At 48.0% G+C, this 20,865-nt stretch overlaps 1 protein-coding gene across 1 annotated transcript in view; it reads right to left on the bottom strand.

Annotated features, from left to right (window-relative positions):
• Positions 1–1,070: 1,070 nt before the first annotated feature.
• LRRC74A (leucine rich repeat containing 74A) overlaps positions 1,071–20,865 on the bottom strand; it is a 38,562-nt gene continuing 18,767 nt past the window's right edge. The window contains 4 exon segments of the mRNA XM_037898614.2: positions 1,071–1,333; positions 1,336–1,694; positions 19,468–19,553; positions 20,342–20,449. Coding sequence (XP_037754542.2) covers positions 1,071–1,333; positions 1,336–1,694; positions 19,468–19,553; positions 20,342–20,449 — 816 coding nt within the window.

The raw sequence follows: 20,865 nt of genomic DNA, 5'->3' as shown, positions 1-20,865 counted from the left end.
CCTGCTTTGAGCAGGGGGTTGGACTAGATGACCTCCTGAGGTCCCTTCCAACCCTGATATTCTATGATTCTATGATTCTATAAGACAGGATCCTGGGCTAGATGAACCATTGGTCTGACCCAGCATGGCCAGTCTGATGTTCTTTGCAACCACAACGGCTACAGACCAGTTTTTTAATGCCAGTTTAAATTTTGCAGTTTTGTGACTCCCCTCACAATGAAAGCATCTTTGGGCCCCAGCCTCGGTCTCAGTCCCAAGGTTGAGAATCACTAATACATTTCACTGTTAGGAAGTTTGCACTGCTATGTAACTTAAATTTTCTTTTTCTTGACTGCATCCCATTACTCATTGTTACATCCAGTAGGAGTGTTCTGAACAATCCCTGTCCTTAATCGGGGAGCAAGGAGAGCACATCGAAGGTACCCTCATTCCCACCAAATGAGCACATGCAGGGCACCCACATCCCAACCAACAATCACATCCACTTGAGGTACCTGAAATCACCTAGCATTCAAGGGGAGCACACCCAGGACACTCCTAACCATCCAGCACTCTAACCCAGGGAGCACTGTAATCCAAGGCACTGTCACTACAACACTCTAACTAGGGGAGCAAACCCAGGGTACCAACAGCTCACCCAGCACTTGAGATTGTGAAGCATGCTTACCTATTCCATCTAACTTGTTCATCAAAGCATTTACACTGTGCTCATCACAGTGGTATCTGACTGCCTGAACCCCAGGTTCACCTTTGTTTTGTCATCACTTCAGCTTCCAGGTGACCGTGAGCTAGAATGTGGAGTTCCACTGTCCCTTACGATGCTGGGTATTATTTCCCCTCACCTGAGTGTGTGAGAGGTGTGAATTTTAGTAGCTTGCATTTGGTTAGGTAGGGCATTTCTGTAGCACAGCACAGATGAACTGCAGTGAAAAGGGGATAAAAGAAAGGGGATGGGTTTGTTATCAGGAAATAAACCACACACATCCCTATGTACTATCACCCACTGAGACTCCCATCACCATTTCCCTGACCCCTTGTTGGGCTGGTCATTTCCCATCACCTCAGTCTTGTCATTTGGATGACTTAGCACTGTGCCCATGCTTCTGTGGTGATAAGGCAGCATGGCAGTTCCTGGCCAAGTAGTGGGACTCATGAACAGAACTTCTGGTCTCCCGTGGCATCACCCTGTAAGAAGTGGCATTGTCACTAGACTGGGCCTTGGAGTATGTTTCCAGGTCAGAGGTTGCTATGCTGTACTGGGAGTGGGTTTGGGCTTCTGAGATGCTGAGCTTGGGCTGGGACTAGAATTTCACTTCCAGGTCAGAGGTTGAATGCCCCGTGAGGCAGAATGTGGTTCACTCTGGGACAGCTGATGGTTGGAGGGGCCCTTTTGCTCACTGAATGCTGGCTCAGCAGAGTTCTGGCTGCTTGTGGATTCCCTGGTGGTGGCTGGTTGGCACCATGAGCTGAGAGAAGTGGTTGAAAAGTGGGCAGGGTCAGACATGGGCAGTGCCAGTGGCTTCTGGCCAGAGCACATCACCAGGGAACTGCGTGATGTGACCATTTCCACAGCACTCTTGAAAGTCTGCAGCACTCGCTCACTCTTGTGCTTCTCCTTCTTCTGCCGTGACTCTTTCCTCCTTAGCTGACACCACTGGTCTCGTACCATCTGCTTCTGTGTGTCCACTAGGCTCCTATGCAGCAAGAGATAGTGAAGAAGGGGGGACAGAGAAAATAGGAAGTAAACAGACAGTTACTGTGGTTGTAGGACATCCATCTGTTCCCTCAGGAAGCAAAGCTCTACAGTTAATCAGGGCAACTTGCTGCTCCCTATTGCCTGGGTCCATTCTCTTTTCTGGCCAGAGGCAGGAGGCTCTAGATGCTGATGAGCCCAAAACACTATCTTGGATTCGTCTTCTCATGCTTTGACTGCCTTTGAGTCATACACTGTCAAGATCTTGCAGAGGCTGACCCCACACATCGGAGAGGGTCAGTGTACTGTAGCCTATGCTCTCTGTGCAGTGCAGTGTGGAGGCACAGGCAAGCGCTGTGGGATTCTGTCTGGACTGGAGCTAGGTGAAATTTTTCAGATGAAACTTTTTTTCACCAAAGGCAGACTCTGATTGACCAAAACATTTTGTGAATTTGTGTTGAACTGGCTGACTTGTTTCAGTTAAAAAAAAATCCCCAAAAAGTCCAAAAATGTTTTTACTTTTTGATTTGAAACAACTTTTTGTTTAGAATTTTATTTAAAAATTGTTATAAGTTAAAAAAAATTGAGAATAAAACATTTTATTTGGGGTCAAACTGAACTTTTTAAGAATTGTTTTGTTTAAAAAAAATTGTTTGGGGTCAATACAAAATGATTTTTTTTCTGGTTTACTCACCAAACTGACAAATCAATTAGTTATCCACACAGCTCTAGTATGGATAGTCTCCGCAGCAGGTAGCTAACTGTAAGTGAAAGTCACTCTGGATAAGCAATGTAATGATATCAGAGCATGGGCGGTGATTTCAACCTGCTCCTACTAGACACACTTTACAACCAGAAAATTTTCTGGGGAAGTTTTGGTACACTGGATAAACTGGTAATGTGGAGCTCAAAATTTAATTTAATGCAGAGAAGCCAGAAGAAAATGAAAGCTAGTATAACTGTCCTAAAGACTCCAGCCCTCAGGTGGTCAGGGGAGGGCCACAAATGCAAGAAATTAGCAGAGATTGTGGTAAACCCTCTTCCCACTTCCTGTAGTTCAGTCTGCCCACAAATATTTCCCCATCATAGTACTGAGGATCATCTTTGCTTAGAAAAGTTAGAGATGTAAATTATCTATCATGTCCCATCTAGTCTATCCTAGTGGGAGCAGAGCCAGATTCTTCCCTGAAGACTATTCTGTTCTAGAGCTTAATTCAGACCTAGTTCTAAATAACCCAAGTGATGGACCTGGGCTTTCTCTTGGCAAGGATACTACGCCATAATCTGAAATTTCACCCTTAGGAAATGTTTCCTGCAAATCACCATATAGTTTCCTTTTTAGAAGAAACATCTGTGACGTTGCACCCCATAATACTTTATGGAAATATGCTTATGAAAGTAAATATGACATAACTGGAATATGTTTTATGCTAGATATGCCATGTAACATATCTCTGCAAAGGTTATGATCTACTGGATATATTCATCCTATTTGTATGCATGTATCATTTTTGTATTCGAAGCTATGAATATTGGCTATGTTCTTGTTTTATTTTAAGTAGCCTCAGTGAAGCAGTTGGTCAGCTTCCTGAGAAAAGACTATTCTCAGTAAGTGCCCAATCAAGAAACACTTAAGCTAACAATGAACTTAGAGACGCCAATCCACACCTGAGCTTTCCCAGGAATGTGGCCTGGCTAGTAAGGAACTCAGTCATGCATGGACATGTGACTTGCCCATGTGACTCCAAAACTCCATCTTGGAACTGGATTCTGGGTAGGCGAGAGGAGGGGGTCTCCACCCACAAGAGAAAGTCTATTTAAGCCCCTGGGAGACTCCTCCATTTGGTCTTCAGCTGGCTCAAGAGATAGCCTCTCCACCCCCAAAGGATTCTTGAAAGAAACTGGAAAAAAGGACAGTAACCACAGGGGTATGAGTGATTGCTGGACCCAGACTAGAAAGAGGTTAGTCTGTAAGAGAAGCTTACTGGAACATCCCTGAGGGTGAGATTTCAGCTGTAATCACTTTCTTACTGTATTAGGCATAGACTTGCATGTTTTATTTTATTTTGTTTGGTAATGTACCTTGTTCTGTCTGTTGGAACCACTTAAATCCTACTTTTTGTATTTAATAAAATCACTTTTTACTTATTAATTAATCCAGAGTATGTATTAATACTGGGGGGGGGGGGAGAAACAGCTGTGCATATCTCTCTATCAGTGTTATAGAGGGTGAACAATTTATGAGTTTATGCGGTATAAGCTTTATACAGGGTAAAACGGATTTATTTGGGGTTTGGACCCCACTGGGAGCTGGGCATCTGAAAGTTGGAGACAGGAACACTTCTTAAGCTGTTTTCAGTTAAGCCTGAAGCATGTGGGGGATGTTGTTGAAATCTGGGTCTGTGTTTGTAGCAGACTAGTGTGTCTGGCTCAAACCAGGCAGGGCACTGAAGTCCCAAGCTGCCAGGGAAAACAGGCTCAGAGGTAGTCTCGGCACATCAGTTGGCAGTCCCAAGGCGGTTTCTGTGATTCAATCTGTCACAACATCATCATTTTAAAAAATAGAAATAAAAACCACACCTTCTGTCTGAAACAGTTTTAACCAGGGGTTGGCAATGTGTCCATACATGGACACAAGTGTCCATGGTAAAAAATTTTGAGGTCAGTGGGGGGCGCTCACCTCGGGTGGCTCCCCACAAGTGGCTCTCTGACCCTGCTGTTGCTGGCAGAGGCATGGATAGGCAGCTCTGCCCGCTGCCTCCGTCCCCCGTCCCCGAGCGTTGACTTTGCGTCTCCCAGCAATTTGGCCGGGAACTGTGGCTAATGGGAGCGAGGCGGGGGGCGGAGCCTGCAGACGGAGGCAGTGTGCCTGCAGAGCTGCCTGGCCACTCCTCCACCAGCAACAGCAGGGATGGGGAGCTGCCCGAGGTGAATTTAGAGTGAGGATTGTGCAGCTTTAGTCACACATTTCTCCATGAAGCTCAGTTGGATAGTGGGGTTTGGATGGGATTAATGCTAAATATGCATTTTTAAAAATGCTTTAATTGATTTTTAAACCAGAAAATAAGTTAGAATGTAATTGTGTTGTTAAAATAAGGAAAAGGAATCACATCACCTGTAAAGAGTCTGGTATGTCTAAGTTTGCTGCTTGCAGATGCTATAGCACTAAGAATTGTCTTCAGCACTTAGAGCCTGACCCCAAAGCCCCTTGAAGTTTATGGAAGGTTACCCACTGATTTTAGTGGACTTTGGATCAGGTCCTAAGTGAACTCAATAGAAACCAGGTTCTGCTCCGTTGTAAATAATGATTCAATAACCCAAGGGCAACTTTAGACTATACACATTAAATATTATTTTGATTAACATTCAACGATGAAATTCTTTTCCTTATCCAGCCTTAAAAAACAAGTGGCAATTGGTTTGCAATTTCTGGTGCTGGGCTCCAAAGTTTAACCAGTCGTGTTAACTTTCATTGGTTTCATGGTTCCCACCCAAAAAACTCAGGAATGCAGATTTTCATTAGAAAAACTTTGGGCCCAATTCTGCCAACATTTACTCGTGAGTAATTTTACTCATTTGTGTAGTTCCATTTAATTCAACATGAGTAAAATTATTTGCAGGCTGGTTTCCAGGATTATTATTATTTATTACTTGTATTATTCTATGGCTAGGGTGCCACACACCAGATCTCCATTAAGCCTTTTTTCTTTTCTAATACAGCTCACCACTTCATCTACAATCAGAACCCCGTTCTAAGTAAGCTTTCAGAAGACTGCACTGTGCTAAACAGGGTAGCTTCCTTTGAACTCACAGCCTTTTGCGATTGGCAATTTTAGATAAACTGCTAACATCATTTGAATACAGAATATTAAATATTAAAAGCTAGCAATTGTATTTTTCTAGCTGTCCCTTGCTCTGCCATGATGTATATGTATTTCTAACAAACAATTCATCACAATTGTGTCATTTCAGGAAGAAAGCCAAGTAACTAGGCAATTAATCCAGTAATAAAATAATTTATATAACAAATTATACATTGAATACATCCAGGCTCTTGCTATGCCTTGAAACAGATCTTGAAGTCACAGAGGAGAGTAATTGCTTATTTTAAATAATAATACTTTTTACTTGTACAGCACCTTTCAGCTAAAAATCTCAATGAATTTATTATTATTATTATTATTGTTATTATTATTAGCTAGCTAGCTAGGTTACTGGTTTTTTTCAGTGTGGAAAATTATGTGCGCTATTTTACGGGTTGAATGATTGAATGACATAACCCCCCGCCAATGTCCATCACTAAGTCCGGTAATTTTGTCAAGTGTCTGTCGCACAACATGGTGGTGCTGACCTCTAGTCTTACCTAGTTTTATTATAAGTGACCCATAAAATTCCTAGAAATGAAAGAGTAAAATAAATATTTTCTCTGTGATTTCAGATTGTTTATTTTGTGCATTTGACTGCACTATGGGTACAGTCAATTTCACTGATTCTCTGTATAGTCAATCAGGGTCTGAGCCTGCAGCCATTTACTGCCAGGCCTAGTAGCAACATGGGCCTGGTTCTCTGCTGCCCTGTATCTATGCAATCATTTACACCTGTGCAAACTGAATGTGAAGCGGGTGTAACATACTATAAAATCACCATGCTAGCATTCTATCACCTCCTCTACCCCCACTTTGCATTCAGTTTGTATAGACTGTAAACTCTTTGGGTCAGGGACTGTATTTTTGTTCTGTGTTTGTACAGCACCTAACATAGTTGGGTCCTGGTTCATGACTGGGATTTCCTGGCACTATGATGACGATGATTAGTAATAATAATAATAATTAATTAATAAAAGTGTAGGGCAACAGAGGATCAGGTCCACTGATTTCAAGTGGTCCTACTCATGCTACCTTGCACTAGGCCTGGCAGTAACTGCTTGAAGGATTGGATCCTTTAATTTGTCAGTTTGCGTTATCATTTGTGTGGATCTTTCACACAGCAACAGAGGAGAGATGAGACTTTCAGTTCATTAGCTACAAGGTTGTTCTTGTAACACAAGAACCAGCGGTCACCCAATGAAATTAATAGGCAGCAGGCTAAAAACAAACAAAAAGAAGTACTTCGTCACACAACGCACAGTCAACTTGTAGAACTCATTGTCAGGGGATGCTGTGAAGGCCAAAACTGTTACTGGGTTAAAAAAAAATTAGATAATTTCATGGAGGATAGGTCCACCCATGCATAGGTGCCGACTCTGTGGGTGCTCCGGGGCTGGAGCACCCATGGGGAAAAATTGGTGGGTGCTCTGCACCCACCAGCAGCTCCCCGCCCTCCCACCCAAGCTCGCTTCCACTCCGCCTCCTCCCCTGAGCGCGCTGCTTCTCCCCACTCACTCCCAGCTCTTGCGCCGCGGAATAGCTGTTTCCCGTGGCAAGTCTGGGGCGGGGGGCAGAACACAGCGCGCTTGGGGGAGGAGGCGGGGCCTGGGTGGGGATTTGGTGAGGGGTCCAATAGGGGCAGGAGGGGCGGAGTTAGGGCGGGGACTTTGGGACAGGGGTGGAGTAGGGCCAGGAGTGGGGCCAGGGGCGGGGAGGGTGCGCGAGCTCCCACTGGTGCAGAAAAAAGTTGCCACCTGTGCACCAATGGGTATTAGCCAAGATGGTCAGGGACCCAACGCTCTGAGTGTCCCTTGCCTCTGAGTGCCAGAAGCTGGGTGTGGACACCAGGAGACGGATCACTCGATAATTGCCCTGTTCTGTTCATTCCCTCTGAAGCACCTGGCACTGGCTGCTCTGGGAAGGCAGGATACTGGGCTAGATGGACCATTGGTCTAATCCAATATGGCCGTTCTTATGTTCTTTTTAATTAAACATTAATTTCCTCTCCCCCTCATCACCTCTTCACTATTCAACCCACTCAGTGTCCACACACAGAAATCCCTAGCTTCAGTTCCAGTATTCTTACGTCTCATCTTCCTAGCATTCAACCCATTGCCTCCACATAGCAAGATTTGAGGGGATTATTTAAACTAGGATCTGGGGGAGAGTTGATGGCAGCAGAGAAGCTCTTAGGTCAGACAAAGGCGTCTGCTCGGGATAAAGGTACGAGTAAGAGAGAGGACAAAATTTAGTGGAGGAGAGAGAGATTGAGAACACCGAGGTAAATTCTGGAAAAGTAATAGAATTATGATGATAGTGATCTAATGCTTGGAGATCGGTCTTGTGTTGAGTGTGACTGTTGCCTCAGTTTATGGCTTCATTGCTTGTAAGAGTTTGCATTGTTGTGAGGAAATACACTTGAGTAACTTTAACTTTAAGTCAATGGAGTTTTTGGATGGGAATTTTGTTGGGGGCAGAAGTAAGACTTACCAGATAGTAATTGCCAGGATCATTCTTCTTTCTTTTTTTGACAATTGATTCCCCCATAGCTTTTTTCCAATCCTCTAGTATAGCAATTCCCCAGTTGTCCAACATCTGTTAGCAGCACAGTCAATTTTTAGCAATTCTCCAAACATCCTAAAGTGCATTTCATCTGGATCTACTAATTTGTACCTGTTCATATTTTCCAAGGTATTACCTGTTTATCATATTTAAAAGGTCTCCATTACTTCTTAGTAATTGTCAGACCTCTTTATTTTTCTTGTTAAAGACAGATTTTAAAAAGCAATTCAGTATCCCAGCAATTTTAGGTCTGTCATGGATTTCATCCCACTCCTGCCTTTCTAGTATATCTTTCCTCCTGGATATAATTGTTTAAACCAGGGATCGGCAACCTGTGGTACATGTGCCAAAGGCAGCACGCGAGCTGATTTTTAGTGGCACTCTGCTGCCAGCAAGGGTCCCAGCTGCTCGTCTGGGGTCCGTCCACTGGCCCTTGCCAACTGGGGTCCTGGCTGCCGGCCCCGCTCAGCCTGCTGCCAGCCCAGGGTTCCGTCCATCCAGGCCAGCAGCGGGATGAGCGGGGCCAGCAGCTGGGACCCCAGACCGGCAGCGTGGGCAGCAGACGGAACCCAGGCCGGCAGCGCACTGAGCCACTCAGCCCGCTGCTGGTCTGGGGTTCCGTCTGCAACCCGCACTGTTGGTCTGGGGTTCCGTCCACTGGCCCTTGCCAACCGGGGTCCTGGCTGCCGGCCCGGGCTTCCGTCCATCCAGGCCAGCAGCAGGATGAGCGGGGCCGGCGGCTGGGACCCCAGACCGGCAGCGCGGGCGGCAGACAGAACCCCAGACCGGCAGCGCGCTGAGGTGCTCAGCCTGCTGCCGGCCTGGGGTTCTGTCTGCCACCCGCGCTGCTGGTCTGGGGTTCCGTCCACCGGCCCCTGCCAGCCGGGGTCCTGGCTGCCGGCACTGCTCAGCCTGCTGCCGGCCTGGGGTTCCGTTGGGGGGGCCCTGTAAATGTAACATTTATTACTGGCACAAGAAACCTTAAATTAATGAAGACTTGGCACTCCACTTCTCAAAGGTTGCTGACCCCTGATTTAAACCCTTATTCCTCTTAATCCTTTTGGCAGCATTAAGTGTGACTGCTCCCCTCTTTAATTCTCCTCTTGCCTTCAAGGTCCCTGTATCAAGGCTGCTAAGATCTGTCTGGTGGTGTCTGCACAGGACTTCTGTAAGCAGTGTCAGGATGAGCTCCACCCTGACATCTGGTGGTGAGGTGTGGCAAGTTGTCGAAAAAAAAACTTCAGGGGCCGATCTCATTTGCATAGGCACACCCACCCCGCCTAGACTGAGGCCATAGCTGCCCAAATGGTCACTTCAGCTGTTGTGGGATCCCCAGTGTCTGTTATTGGGGCGGGAAGAGTAAATTGTTATTACCCTGATTATGGGAACTGTGCTTGGAACTGTACTTGGCCTTTTGTTATGATGGAGGGACTCACCATCAACTGAGTAGCACTCGCTAGGCAAGGGTCATGGGTTCCAAAACTGTGTGAATTGAGAGAGACTTGAGACAGGTATTAGTACCTGGTGGTGTGGGCCCCTTTGTGAGGGCCTGAAGCACCAATTGCACCTCTGTCTCTCTCCACTGTGGAATGTCAGAGCTAATTTTGGGTCTATTAAGAGTCTTGCTACAGGTACTGGGCTGCATTCACGTTGGCCTTATGGTGCACCAGCACTAAGGCCCCCACTACTATGAGCTGAAATCACTGAGAGCTGAAATCACTAAGAGCTGAAATCACTGAGCACTGTGTCAAGTAGTGGGGAGCCGGAAGATCTAGCGTGCAGTGGTGCTGTTCGTGAGACAGCGAGCTGTGCAGAGCGGAGCCGTTCGTGAGACAGCGAGCTGAGCAGAGCTGTTTGTGAGACAGCGAGCTGTGCCGAGCAGAGCCGGTCGTGGTGGAGCGGAGCAGTCCGTGAGACAGCGGTGTGTTCGTGAGATGGCGAGCTGAGCAGAGCTGTTCGTGAGACGGCAAGCTGTGCAGAGCGGAGCCGTTCGTGAGACAGCGAGCTGTGCAGAGCAGAGCCGGTCGTGGTGGAGCGGAGCCGTTCGTGAGACAGCGGCGTGTTCGTGAGACGGCGAGCTGAGCAGAGCTGTTCGTGAGACGGCGAGCTGTGCGGAGTGGAGCCGGTCGTGGTGGAGCGGAGCCATCCGTGAGACAGCGGTGTGTTCGTGAGACGGCGAGCTGAGCAGAGCTGTTCGTGAGACGGCGAGCTGTGCAGAGCAGAGCCGGTCGTGGTGGAGCAGAGCCGTTCGTGAGACAGCGTAGCAGAGCAGAGCCCTGTGGGGCAGTCAGCTTCAGGACACGTAAGGTGCCCCTTACCCCTTTCCCCCACACACAGGCACATTTTAGCCAGACTGGGGAGTAACACTATGCAGATGAACTTTTGAACTCTGGGGCTGGACTTTTTGGACTTTGGGTGATTTGTGGATTGCTGGACTCAAGAGACGTTTGGGTGCTGGGACTCAAGAACCCGAGGGAAAGGGGCATGCCCCAATTTGCTTGGGGTGGTTTTTTTTGCTCATGGGTTGTGTTATGAATCCTGTTGGTGGTGTTTCCCCAACATAATGCCACATTGTTTCTCTCTGTTATTAAAAGGCTTTTTGCTACACTCAGACTATGTGCTTGCGAGAGGGGAAGTATTGCCTCTTGGAGGCGCCCAGCGGGGGTGGTATATATTTGTCCCAGGTCACTGGGTGGGGGCTCGAGCCGGTTTGCATTTTGTTATTGGAATGGATCCCCTAGATATTGAACCCGGCCCTTGTTGCTGCCAACTCTGATGGGCAGAAGGGTTACATTTTTGGGGGCTCGTCCGGGATCCCTGGGTCAGTACCCCTCGCAAGCACCTGTTGAGTGATCCACTACATTGGAAAACAATTTGTATATTTTTTTGTTTGTGCTTATATTTTGAGGAAATTACTGTTTGTATAATGGCTAATTTGTCAGGTTTGTTGGGCCCCGGCTCAGCAGCTTCTAGCTCAGAGGCTGCAGCCTCGGCTGATGATTGGAGAAAAGCTCTGGAGCAAACATTGGAAAAGGTTGTGCTGTCCCATGCTGCGTCAAACTCTTGTCGTAAGTTAAGATTATTTGCTGGGGAGGAGGAGTTTGAACCCTGGTTAGAGCATACCACTGAAATGCTGCAAGAGTGGGCCGTACCAGATGCTGAAAAGCGAAGATGCCTCATAGAGAGCCTTGGCGGCCCAGCATTAGATGTGATTCGCACCCTGAAGCTCACTGACCCTGGGGTCAGTGTGAAGGACTGCCTAGAGGCCCTTGAACACAACTTTGGGAGCGTAGAGGACCCTGAAGACAGCTACTGTAAGTTCCTTAATTCCCGACAACAAAAGGGCGAGAAGGCTTCAGCCTACATACAGAGACTGGAGAGACTGCTTCAGAGAGCTGTCATGAGGGGAGCAGTGACTGCTGAGCAGATGGATCAGACCAGACTGGCTCAAATTGTAAGAGGAACTCAGTATCAGAACCCGATTCTACTTCATCTCCAGCTAAGAGAACGACGGGAACATCCCCCAAGTTACTCCCAGCTGATGAAAGAGGTCAGAGAGGAGGAAAAAAGGCAGGCTGCCAGTGAGTTTTGGGAAGCCCAAACATCGGATCCAGCCAGCACAACACCACTGCAAGCGGCCAGTGTACTGATGGTGAGCACCAGAGAGGAACTTGCCCAACAAATGCAGGTCCTGACGGAACGGATAGCTGAGCTGCAAAGTACCATTGACCAAGTTAAGACTTCCAGGAATAAGAAGCCTCAACCGGTGGCAATTGAGAAGCCCGCACTTAGAGCCACCATCCCACCCAGGCGAAGGGGGAAAGGTCAATTCTTCTGCTACCGATGTGGTCAGGATGGACACAGTGCTGCCAAGTGCCGTAATGAAGAAAACCCCTCCTTGGTGTATGGAAAGCTGAGGATCAGTTGGGAGAGATCCGGTAGCTGCCAGAGGGTCTGGGGACGGGGACCCCCCAGGTCTGCAGGATTTGAAGATTCCCCCAGAAAAGACTGTCCAGCTGGGATCCCCGCAGGACTGATAGGGCCTCGAGCAGAGGTCACGGTGAGGATTGAAGGGGTGGAGTGTAAAGCAGTGCTTGACACTGGATCTCAAGTGACTATTATATTTCAGTCATTCTACCAGCAGATGCTTAGGCACCTGCCTATACAGCCACTGACTGGCCTTGGCCTGTGTGGCCTCAGCATGGATGAATACCCCTACCAAGGGTATGTCATAGTGCACCTGGAATTCCCAGAGGAGGTTGCTGGGGTAAGAGAAGAGGTAGACACAGCTGCCTTAATATGCCCTGACCCTAAAGGGACCTCTGATATGTCTGTGCTGATAGGGACCAACTCCAGTCTCTTCAAGGTACTCGCGGATTACTGCAGAAGGCGGGCTGGGGACCAGTACCTGAATACCCTGATGATCCATACGCTTTGTGCTGAAGCCTATAGGAAAATTGAGAGCTCTAAAAGGGAGACATCTGAGCTACCGCTTGGGGCACTGAAGTACGCGGGCACGACCCCCTTAGTAGTGCCTGCAAGGACGGAGCAAGAAGTGCTTGTCATGAGTACCTGTCTGAAAGGCAGTAAAGGGACGTTAGCAATGATAGAGCAGCCGATGGGAGGAGAGCTCCCTGAAGGAGTGCTGGTCCCCAGTGGAGTCATAACCCTACCTGCTGAAGCCCAGGAAAGGGTGACTATACTGATTGCTAATGAAACGAGTCGTGATGTTGTTGTGAAGCAAGGACAAAAGATAGCAGACCTCTTTGAGCCTGAGTCGATTGTAAAACCCCAGTGTGAAACTCAAGTTCCCACAATAGACCCAGCAAAGTTTGACTTTGGAGATTCACCAGTGTCCGAGGACTGGAAAGATCGCCTGAGGAAGAAACTTTGTGAAAGATCCAAGGTGTTCTCACTGCATGAGTGGGATGTGGGATGTGCAAAAGGAGTAGAGCACAATATCAGACTCCATGACTCTCGACCTTTCAGGGAGAGATCTAGGAAGATTGCTCTCTCTGAGATGGAAGATGTGCGACATCATCTTCAGGAGCTGGCTGCGAATGGCATCATTACAGAGTCCCGCAGCCCATACGCCTCACCCATTGTGGTAGTCCGTAAAAAGAATGGGAAAATTCGGATGTGTATTGACTACCGCACCCTAAACAGCCGTACTGTGGTCGACCAGTACACTATGCCTCGAGTGCAAGATGCCTTAGACTGTTTGCTGGGAAGCCAGTGGTTCTCTGTGTTGGATCTTCGAAGTGGATACTACCAGATCCCTCTGGGAGAAGAAGATAAGGAGAAGACAGCCTTCATCTGCCCATTAGGGTTTTATCAGTTCGAACGCATGCCCCAAGGGATTTCTGGAGCACCTGCCACCTTTCAACGTCTCATGGAGAAAGTTGTGGGAGACATGAATTTACTGCAAGTGTTAGTTTATTTGGATGACCTGATTGTGTTTGGAAGAACCTTAGAGGAGCATGAAGAAAGACTTCTTAAAGTGCTTGATAGGTTGGAGGATTATGGTCTGAAGCTTTCAATTGACAAATGCCAGTTCTGCAGAACCTCAGTGAAGTATGTGGGTCACATCGTGTCCCAAGAGGGTGTGAGTACTGATCCTGATAAAATAGAAGCACTCACTACATGGCCACGTCCCAGTAACTACAGAGAACTCAAGACCTTTCTCGGATTTAGTGGCTACTACCGCAGATTTGTGAAAAACTATGCTACGATTGTAAAGCCTCTGAACGATCTCACCAGGGGACATCAGTCCAGCAAGAACAAATCTAAGTCCAAGAATAAGGGGAGGTCTCCAAAGCCCCCTGTGCAGAGACACTATGGCCCATTTGAACCATTTGGGCCACGGTGGGATGAGAGATGTGAAAGGGCTTTTCGAGAAATCATTACTTGCCTAACTCATGCTCCAGTCCTAGTTTTTGCTGACCCAAGCAAACCCTTTATCCTGCATACTGATGCCAGTTTGGAGGGTCTGGGAGCAGTGCTGTACCAGGAAGTGGAAGGCAAACGTAAACCTGTAGCCTTTGCCAGCCGAGGATTGTCTGATAGTGAAACTCGCTATCCCACCCACAAGCTGGAATTTTTGGCCCTGAAATGGGCCATCACTGAGAAATTTCGAGACTACTTGTATGGTGCTCAGTTCCAGGTGTGGACAGACAACAATCCACTGACTTATGTGTTAACAAGTGCTAAGCTGGATGCTACAGGGCAGAGATGGGTAGCCGCCTTGGCTAGCTATGAGTTCAGCATTCAGTACCGATCAGGGAGAAGCAATGTAGATGCAGATGCATTGTCCAGGCGTCCACAGGCTCCAGAAGTTGCGGTGATACCCACAGATGGAGTGAGAGCTATTTGCAGTGTGAGTCGCCGAGAGCCAGAGGCCCGTGAGAGCCTTCAGGGATGTGTTGCAGAAGCTTTGGGCCTGCCCCCTGAATGCATGCCTTCTGCTTCAGTGAACTATATTGCATTGGACCAATCTCCTTTGCCCATGCTCAATGCGGCGGACTGGCAAGAAGCCCAGCGGCAAGATATTGACATTCGTGATACACTACTTGCCAAAAGGGAGGGGCGAAGCCCAGCTGCGGTTGTCCCACCTAACCCGGAGGGTAAACTACTATTGAGAGAATGGACCAAACTAAAACTGATTCAGGGAGTGCTACACCGAATGACCACTGACCCTTTACAAAAACAACGAGCACAACTAGTGCTGCCAAAAAAGTACAGAGCCCTGGCCATGAGGGCTCTGCATGATGACTTTGGGCATTTAGGGATGGAGAGGACCCTGGAACTTATTCGTAGTAGGTTCTATTGGCCCCGAATGGCTGAAGATGTTCGCAGGAAATGTGAGACTTGCGCTCGATGTGTTCAAAGGAAAACTCTGCCCACGAGGGCTGCATATCTCAAGAACATCACCAGCAACAAACCTTTGGAATTGGTATGCATTGATTTCTTGTCTGTAGAGGTAGACAAGAGGAATGTTGGGAACATTCTAGTAGTGACTGACCATTTTACGCGGTATGCACAGGCATATCCCACACGTGATCAGAGGGCCACCACCGTCGCTCGAGTATTGTGGGACAAATATTTCTCAGTCTATGGATTCCCAGCTCGGATACACTCTGATCAGGGGCGGGATTTTGAGAGTCACCTTCTGAAGGAGGTGCTGAAGATAGCAGGAATTAAAAAGTCTAGGACAACGCCTTATCACCCCCAAGGTGATCCTCAGCCAGAGAGGTTCAACCGAACCCTATTAGATATGTTGGGAACTTTGCGACCAGAGCAGAAGGCAACCTGGAGCCAGCATGTCGCATTTCTGGTGCATGCCTACAATGCCACAAAGAACGATGCTACGGGAGTCACCCCATATCTCTTGATGTTTGGGCGAGAACCAAGATTACCCATAGACTTGTGCTTTGGTGTATCAGAGGATGGAGATAGCTATGAAACTCACCGGCAATATGTATCCCGACTAAGAGAAAAGCTGCAGGATGCTTATCGCTTAGCTACCGCTGCGGCTCGGAAGAACGCAGACCGCAACAAACATCGATATGATGCTAGAGTGCGTTCGCAGGAGCTCCAGCCGGGGGACAGAGTCCTGCTGCGAAATTTGGGTATTGCTGGCAAACACAAGATAGCTGACAGATGGAAGGCAATACCTTACCTGGTGATGGAAAAGCTGGGAGATCTGCCGGTCTACAAGATCAAACCTGAAGACGGCCCAGGGCAAATAAAGACGGTGCATAGAAACCTTTTGCTCCCTGTGGGGGAACTGGTAAGCATCCCTTATGAGACGGGCCACGACAGGGCAGCCGGGCAGAACAGAGGTGCTAGACCCAAGCCGCCATCCAAAACAGACAGCGGGCCCCCTGCAGCTAACTTACCCCTATTCTGCACATCTGAGAGTGAGTCTGAGGAGGAAGACACAACCCTGGTGTATCCTGGGATGGAGACAAGATTTCAGTCTCGATCAGCTGAACCAAACGAGAGTTTTCCCTCTTCCGCCCTAAACCCCATGGCAGAATTATTTAGGCCCCTTTCTGACACCCCGGTGCCGCTGATGAGACCCCCCTGTGATGACACACACAGGTTATTGGACAGTGGAGACACACAGGTAGAGGATGCCCTGGGCACCTTGAACCCTCCAGCGTTAGAACTAGGAGTGCAGGGGCCTACGCCAGTAGCCGAGGGACCCTCCAGGGAAGCCTCTCCATCCGTCACTCAAGAGGATGTTCCCCCTACCTCGGCAACAGAGAGTCTCAATAGACGAGACAGGGTGATAAGACCAGTGAAACGGTTAACTTATCATGCACCTGGGGTGACTAGTGAGGAGCCAATACATTTAGCACACAGGCTTGTGGAAGCTAAAGTGGGCTTCCTGAGGCCATTTGGAGGAAACCAATGAGTTGGTATAAAGGGCGTGTGATTTGTCGGGACGACAAATTCTCGGCTGGGGGGAGGATGTAAGCAGTGTCAGGATGAGCTCCACCCTGACATCTGGTGGTGAGGTGTGGCAAGTTGTCGAAAAAAAAACTTCAGGGGCCGATCTCATTTGCATAGGCACACCCACCCCGCCTAGACTGAGGCCATAGCTGCCCAAATGGTCACTTCAGCTGTTGTGGGATCCCCAGTGTCTGTTATTGGGGCGGGAAGAGTAAATTGTTATTACCCTGATTATGGGAACTGTGCTTGGAACTGTACTTGGCCTTTTGTTATGATGGAGGGACTCACCATCAACTGAGTAGCACTCGCTAGGCAAGGGTCATGGGTTCCAAAACTGTGTGAATTGAGAGAGACTTGAGACAGGTATTAGTACCTGGTGGTGTGGGCCCCTTTGTGAGGGCCTGAAGCACCAATTGCACCTCTGTCTCTCTCCACTGTGGAATGTCAGAGCTAATTTTGGGTCTATTAAGAGTCTTGCTACAGGTACTGGGCTGCATTCACGTTGGCCTTATGGTGCACCAGCACTAAGGCCCCCACTACTATGAGCTGAAATCACTGAGAGCTGAAATCACTAAGAGCTGAAATCACTGAGCACTGTGTCAAGTAGTGGGGAGCCGGAAGATCTAGCGTGCAGTGGTGCTGTTCGTGAGACAGCGAGCTGTGCAGAGCGGAGCCGTTCGTGAGACAGCGAGCTGAGCAGAGCTGTTTGTGAGACAGCGAGCTGTGCCGAGCAGAGCCGGTCGTGGTGGAGCGGAGCAGTCCGTGAGACAGCGGTGTGTTCGTGAGATGGCGAGCTGAGCAGAGCTGTTCGTGAGACGGCAAGCTGTGCAGAGCGGAGCCGTTCGTGAGACAGCGAGCTGTGCAGAGCAGAGCCAGTCGTGGTGGAGCGGAGCCGTTCGTGAGACAGCGGCGTGTTCGTGAGACGGCGAGCTGAGCAGAGCTGTTCGTGAGACGGCGAGCTGTGCGGAGTGGAGCCGGTCGTGGTGGAGCGGAGCCATCCGTGAGACAGCGGTGTGTTCGTGAGACGGCGAGCTGAGCAGAGCTGTTCGTGAGACGGCGAGCTGTGCAGAGCAGAGCCGGTCGTGGTGGAGCAGAGCCGTTCGTGAGACAGCGTAGCAGAGCAGAGCCCTGTGGGGCAGTCAGCTTCAGGACACGTAAGGTGCCCCTTACCCCTTTCCCCCAATAACAGACACTGGGGATCCCACAACAGCTGAAGTGACCATTTGGGCAGCTATGGCCTCAGTCTAGGCGGGGTGGGTGTGCCTATGCAAATGAGATCGGCCCCTGAAGTTTTTTTTTCGACAACTTGCCACACCTCACCACCAGATGTCAGGGTGGAGCTCATCCTGACACTGCTTACACTTCATTTAGACCTCTACCACACTGCTCCAGAAAGGGGGCAATAGTAGCATATAACTCCACGGGACTCCTCCATTACAGCCCTCCTTCTCCTTCTCCCTCTCTGCAAATAAGTGCAGCACTCCCACATTGTGGAGCAAGATGTGCTGGTACCTGGCCTCTCATGGAGCTATCTTCTCTCCACTTGGTCAACAGGACTATACTCCAACCTTCACAAACCTGTCCCAGACATGCAGGGGAATGTAAGCTTTATTTTTTAGATTCAGTAGCCTTGACTATCAAAAGTCCCCCATTCCTCTACTTTCCCAAGCCATAAGTCACTTTGTTTTAGCTTCTTTCCCGCACTTATCCTTCCACCTTTCACCAGCTGACCTGCCTCCTGTCTTCTCTCCTAAGGTTCCTCCTCCTCCTTTTCTTTAGGCTTCTGTGCTGGCTGCTTCTCTTTTAAATTACTGATTTAAAAGGTGAAAGAAGAGAAATCAGGATTTTAAACCAGTTTAATGAACCTTCTCCCTCCTCCTAGATGCCTGAAAGACACTGAGAAGGCCATGAAAAAACTGTCTGAGGTGGGAGCGATCCGGACATCAAAGTTAGATCTGTCCCATCTCTTAGTTATATGTGTGACAGTAACACTATGGCACATGAAATAGACCCAGCTGGATAGACTAGATTAACATTTGCAAAACTGGCCCATCTGCTTCAGACCTTAACTCTAGACTATAATATGACATATTTAAAATCCATGGCAGTGTTTGAAGAGTGAGGATATTCTGGCAAAATTATCAGAGCTTTGAGATCATCAGTCGCATCTTAGACTGCAAATCTAGGAGCAATTTCCTTTCCCAGGACAAGTGGCTTGGCCTGCAGCTCCTAACAGCCTTGGAATGTCCGACCACTCAGACTCTCAGAACTTCCACACTACTGCTAAAGGCTGATATTTATTCAGAATTACGGAAGGCACTGTGGTTTGAAAGCAGGTTTGTGCAGAAGACCGGGACCTCTAAGAAGAAGGATCATATAAGGAAGCAAAGAAATGGAGGTCTCTCAGGATGGAATAGAGGGTCTGAAAGCAGAGATTTGCTGCCTTTCTGGAATCTTCTTCTGGGTTTCAGAGTGCAGGATGATGCTGAGATGATACCTGGAGAGTCCATAACTGTCACACAACAACATGTGCAGCACTGAAAATGCCATTCCATTGTGAGATTCATGCCATTTCACGGCAGGCTTGGGAAACATGAGGGATTTTGTGGTATATGAGAAGAGTGCAGAAAAATATAGAAGTTCTGGCCTGGATCAAAAGGGTTGCTATGCATGCAGCTGGTAATCTCACCTCTAGGCTACTCAAAAAGGCAGTCTGGATCATGTCACAGAGTAGGAGGGATCCCTGAATGACCAATGCCATGTGCCCCAGCTGTGTCCTCCCCTCCAGAGTGAACTAGCCTAGGTTCATTCAGTATCAATCAGAACTGAGACAAATAAAGAAAAGAAGAAAACGAGAGAGAAAGCAAGTGCAGGAGATGCTTCACTCACCTGTAATCCACGATCCCTGTCCGGTGCTGGTCCAATTTGTGCACCAGTTCCACAATCTGGGCTCGATCTAGTGGAATTCTTGATTGCTGGTGGGAGAAGGGAGAAAGGAGATTTTGATTATCTCTCCTCTTGTGGCTCCCAGTGGCTGAAACACAAATGGTGCCAGACAGCCTGTCTTCTTTGCACAAAGAACTCTTTTTACCAGCATGAGAAGCAATCACTATTTAATAAGTAGGTGAATAGCCTGGAGCAATTAGAAAGGGAGGGGAGAATTTTAGCAGGTGGCCAAATCCACCTTTCCGAGCATTCAAGAAAAAATGCAGTTGTTTTTTGCACCCTTTCTTTGTCAGGTGTAAACAAGATTAAACATTGAACTGTGGATGTTTTCTCACAGGCAGTGTTGAACTGATCACCATAGTTGGGGCAAAGGAGGGATTTTTTCCTCAGGATGTGTTGGCAGGGACTGAAGTGGCTTTGTTTTTTCCCATAGCACTTTGCAGAGATCATCCATAAAGATCCAATAGACATATTCCACACAATCAGTCTCCTTTCATCATCTATGTTTCTTTTAAGTACCCTGGAGGAACCAAGATAGGTGGGAGTTGGAATACTGGGATTTTACATGGTTAATGTTATTCCAGAATGGATCCATGGCTATTTTGCCACCCACATCATATATTAGGTCTCATGGCATTTCCTTTGTGCCTCATTCAGGGATAAGTGTTTCTCATGGCACATGTGGAGTTAGCCTAGTGGTGTGAGCTTCCTCACAGAAGGGCTCAACCAGCATCAGCTGGGGGCTTCAGCAGTGTGAGCTTCCTCATAACAATACCCTACCCTGAGAAAATTAGAAGACACTGTTTCTGAAGCACACCTGCATCATGGCTTTCCGGAATTCTGCCACAGGGATCTTCATACTTCCATCTTTGTCCATGTTCCTAAAGAAATCCCAGAGTCTCAACTTGCGCTCATCCAAGTAGTTCTAGGAGAAGCAGAGAAACAAAGATAAAACTGAAATAGTGTTCAGTAACTGCCTCTATCACTTCCTTAGGGAGACTATTCTGCAGTCTGGTATCTTTCTAGGTATTTATACTGTGCTCATTATTGTGGTATCTGAGCATCTAATGCAGTGCTTCTCAAGCTATCTGATGTGGGGGCTGGCAATTTTTTTCCCCAGTGTGCGCGCAGACCGGCAGCCGATGGCTCGCAGACTGGCACCGGTCAGCAGACCATCACTTTGAGTAGCACTGATCTAATGGAGCCATTTGTCCTGATTTTCAGGCTAAATTTTCCTTTACTCAGGCTCATCCAATTCTTCCTACTTAGACCCCATTGGAACAACCCTAAATAATTCTTCTATCTCCTTGCTCTTTATCCTTCAAATATTTATATATGATT

The sequence above is a fragment of the Chelonia mydas genome, chromosome 6 (genome assembly GCF_015237465.2).
Source record: "Chelonia mydas isolate rCheMyd1 chromosome 6, rCheMyd1.pri.v2, whole genome shotgun sequence".
NCBI classification, from domain to species: Eukaryota; Metazoa; Chordata; order Testudines; family Cheloniidae; genus Chelonia; species Chelonia mydas.
The sequence above is the reverse complement of the archived record's forward strand: the minus strand, read 5'-3'. Positions and strand labels throughout refer to the sequence as shown.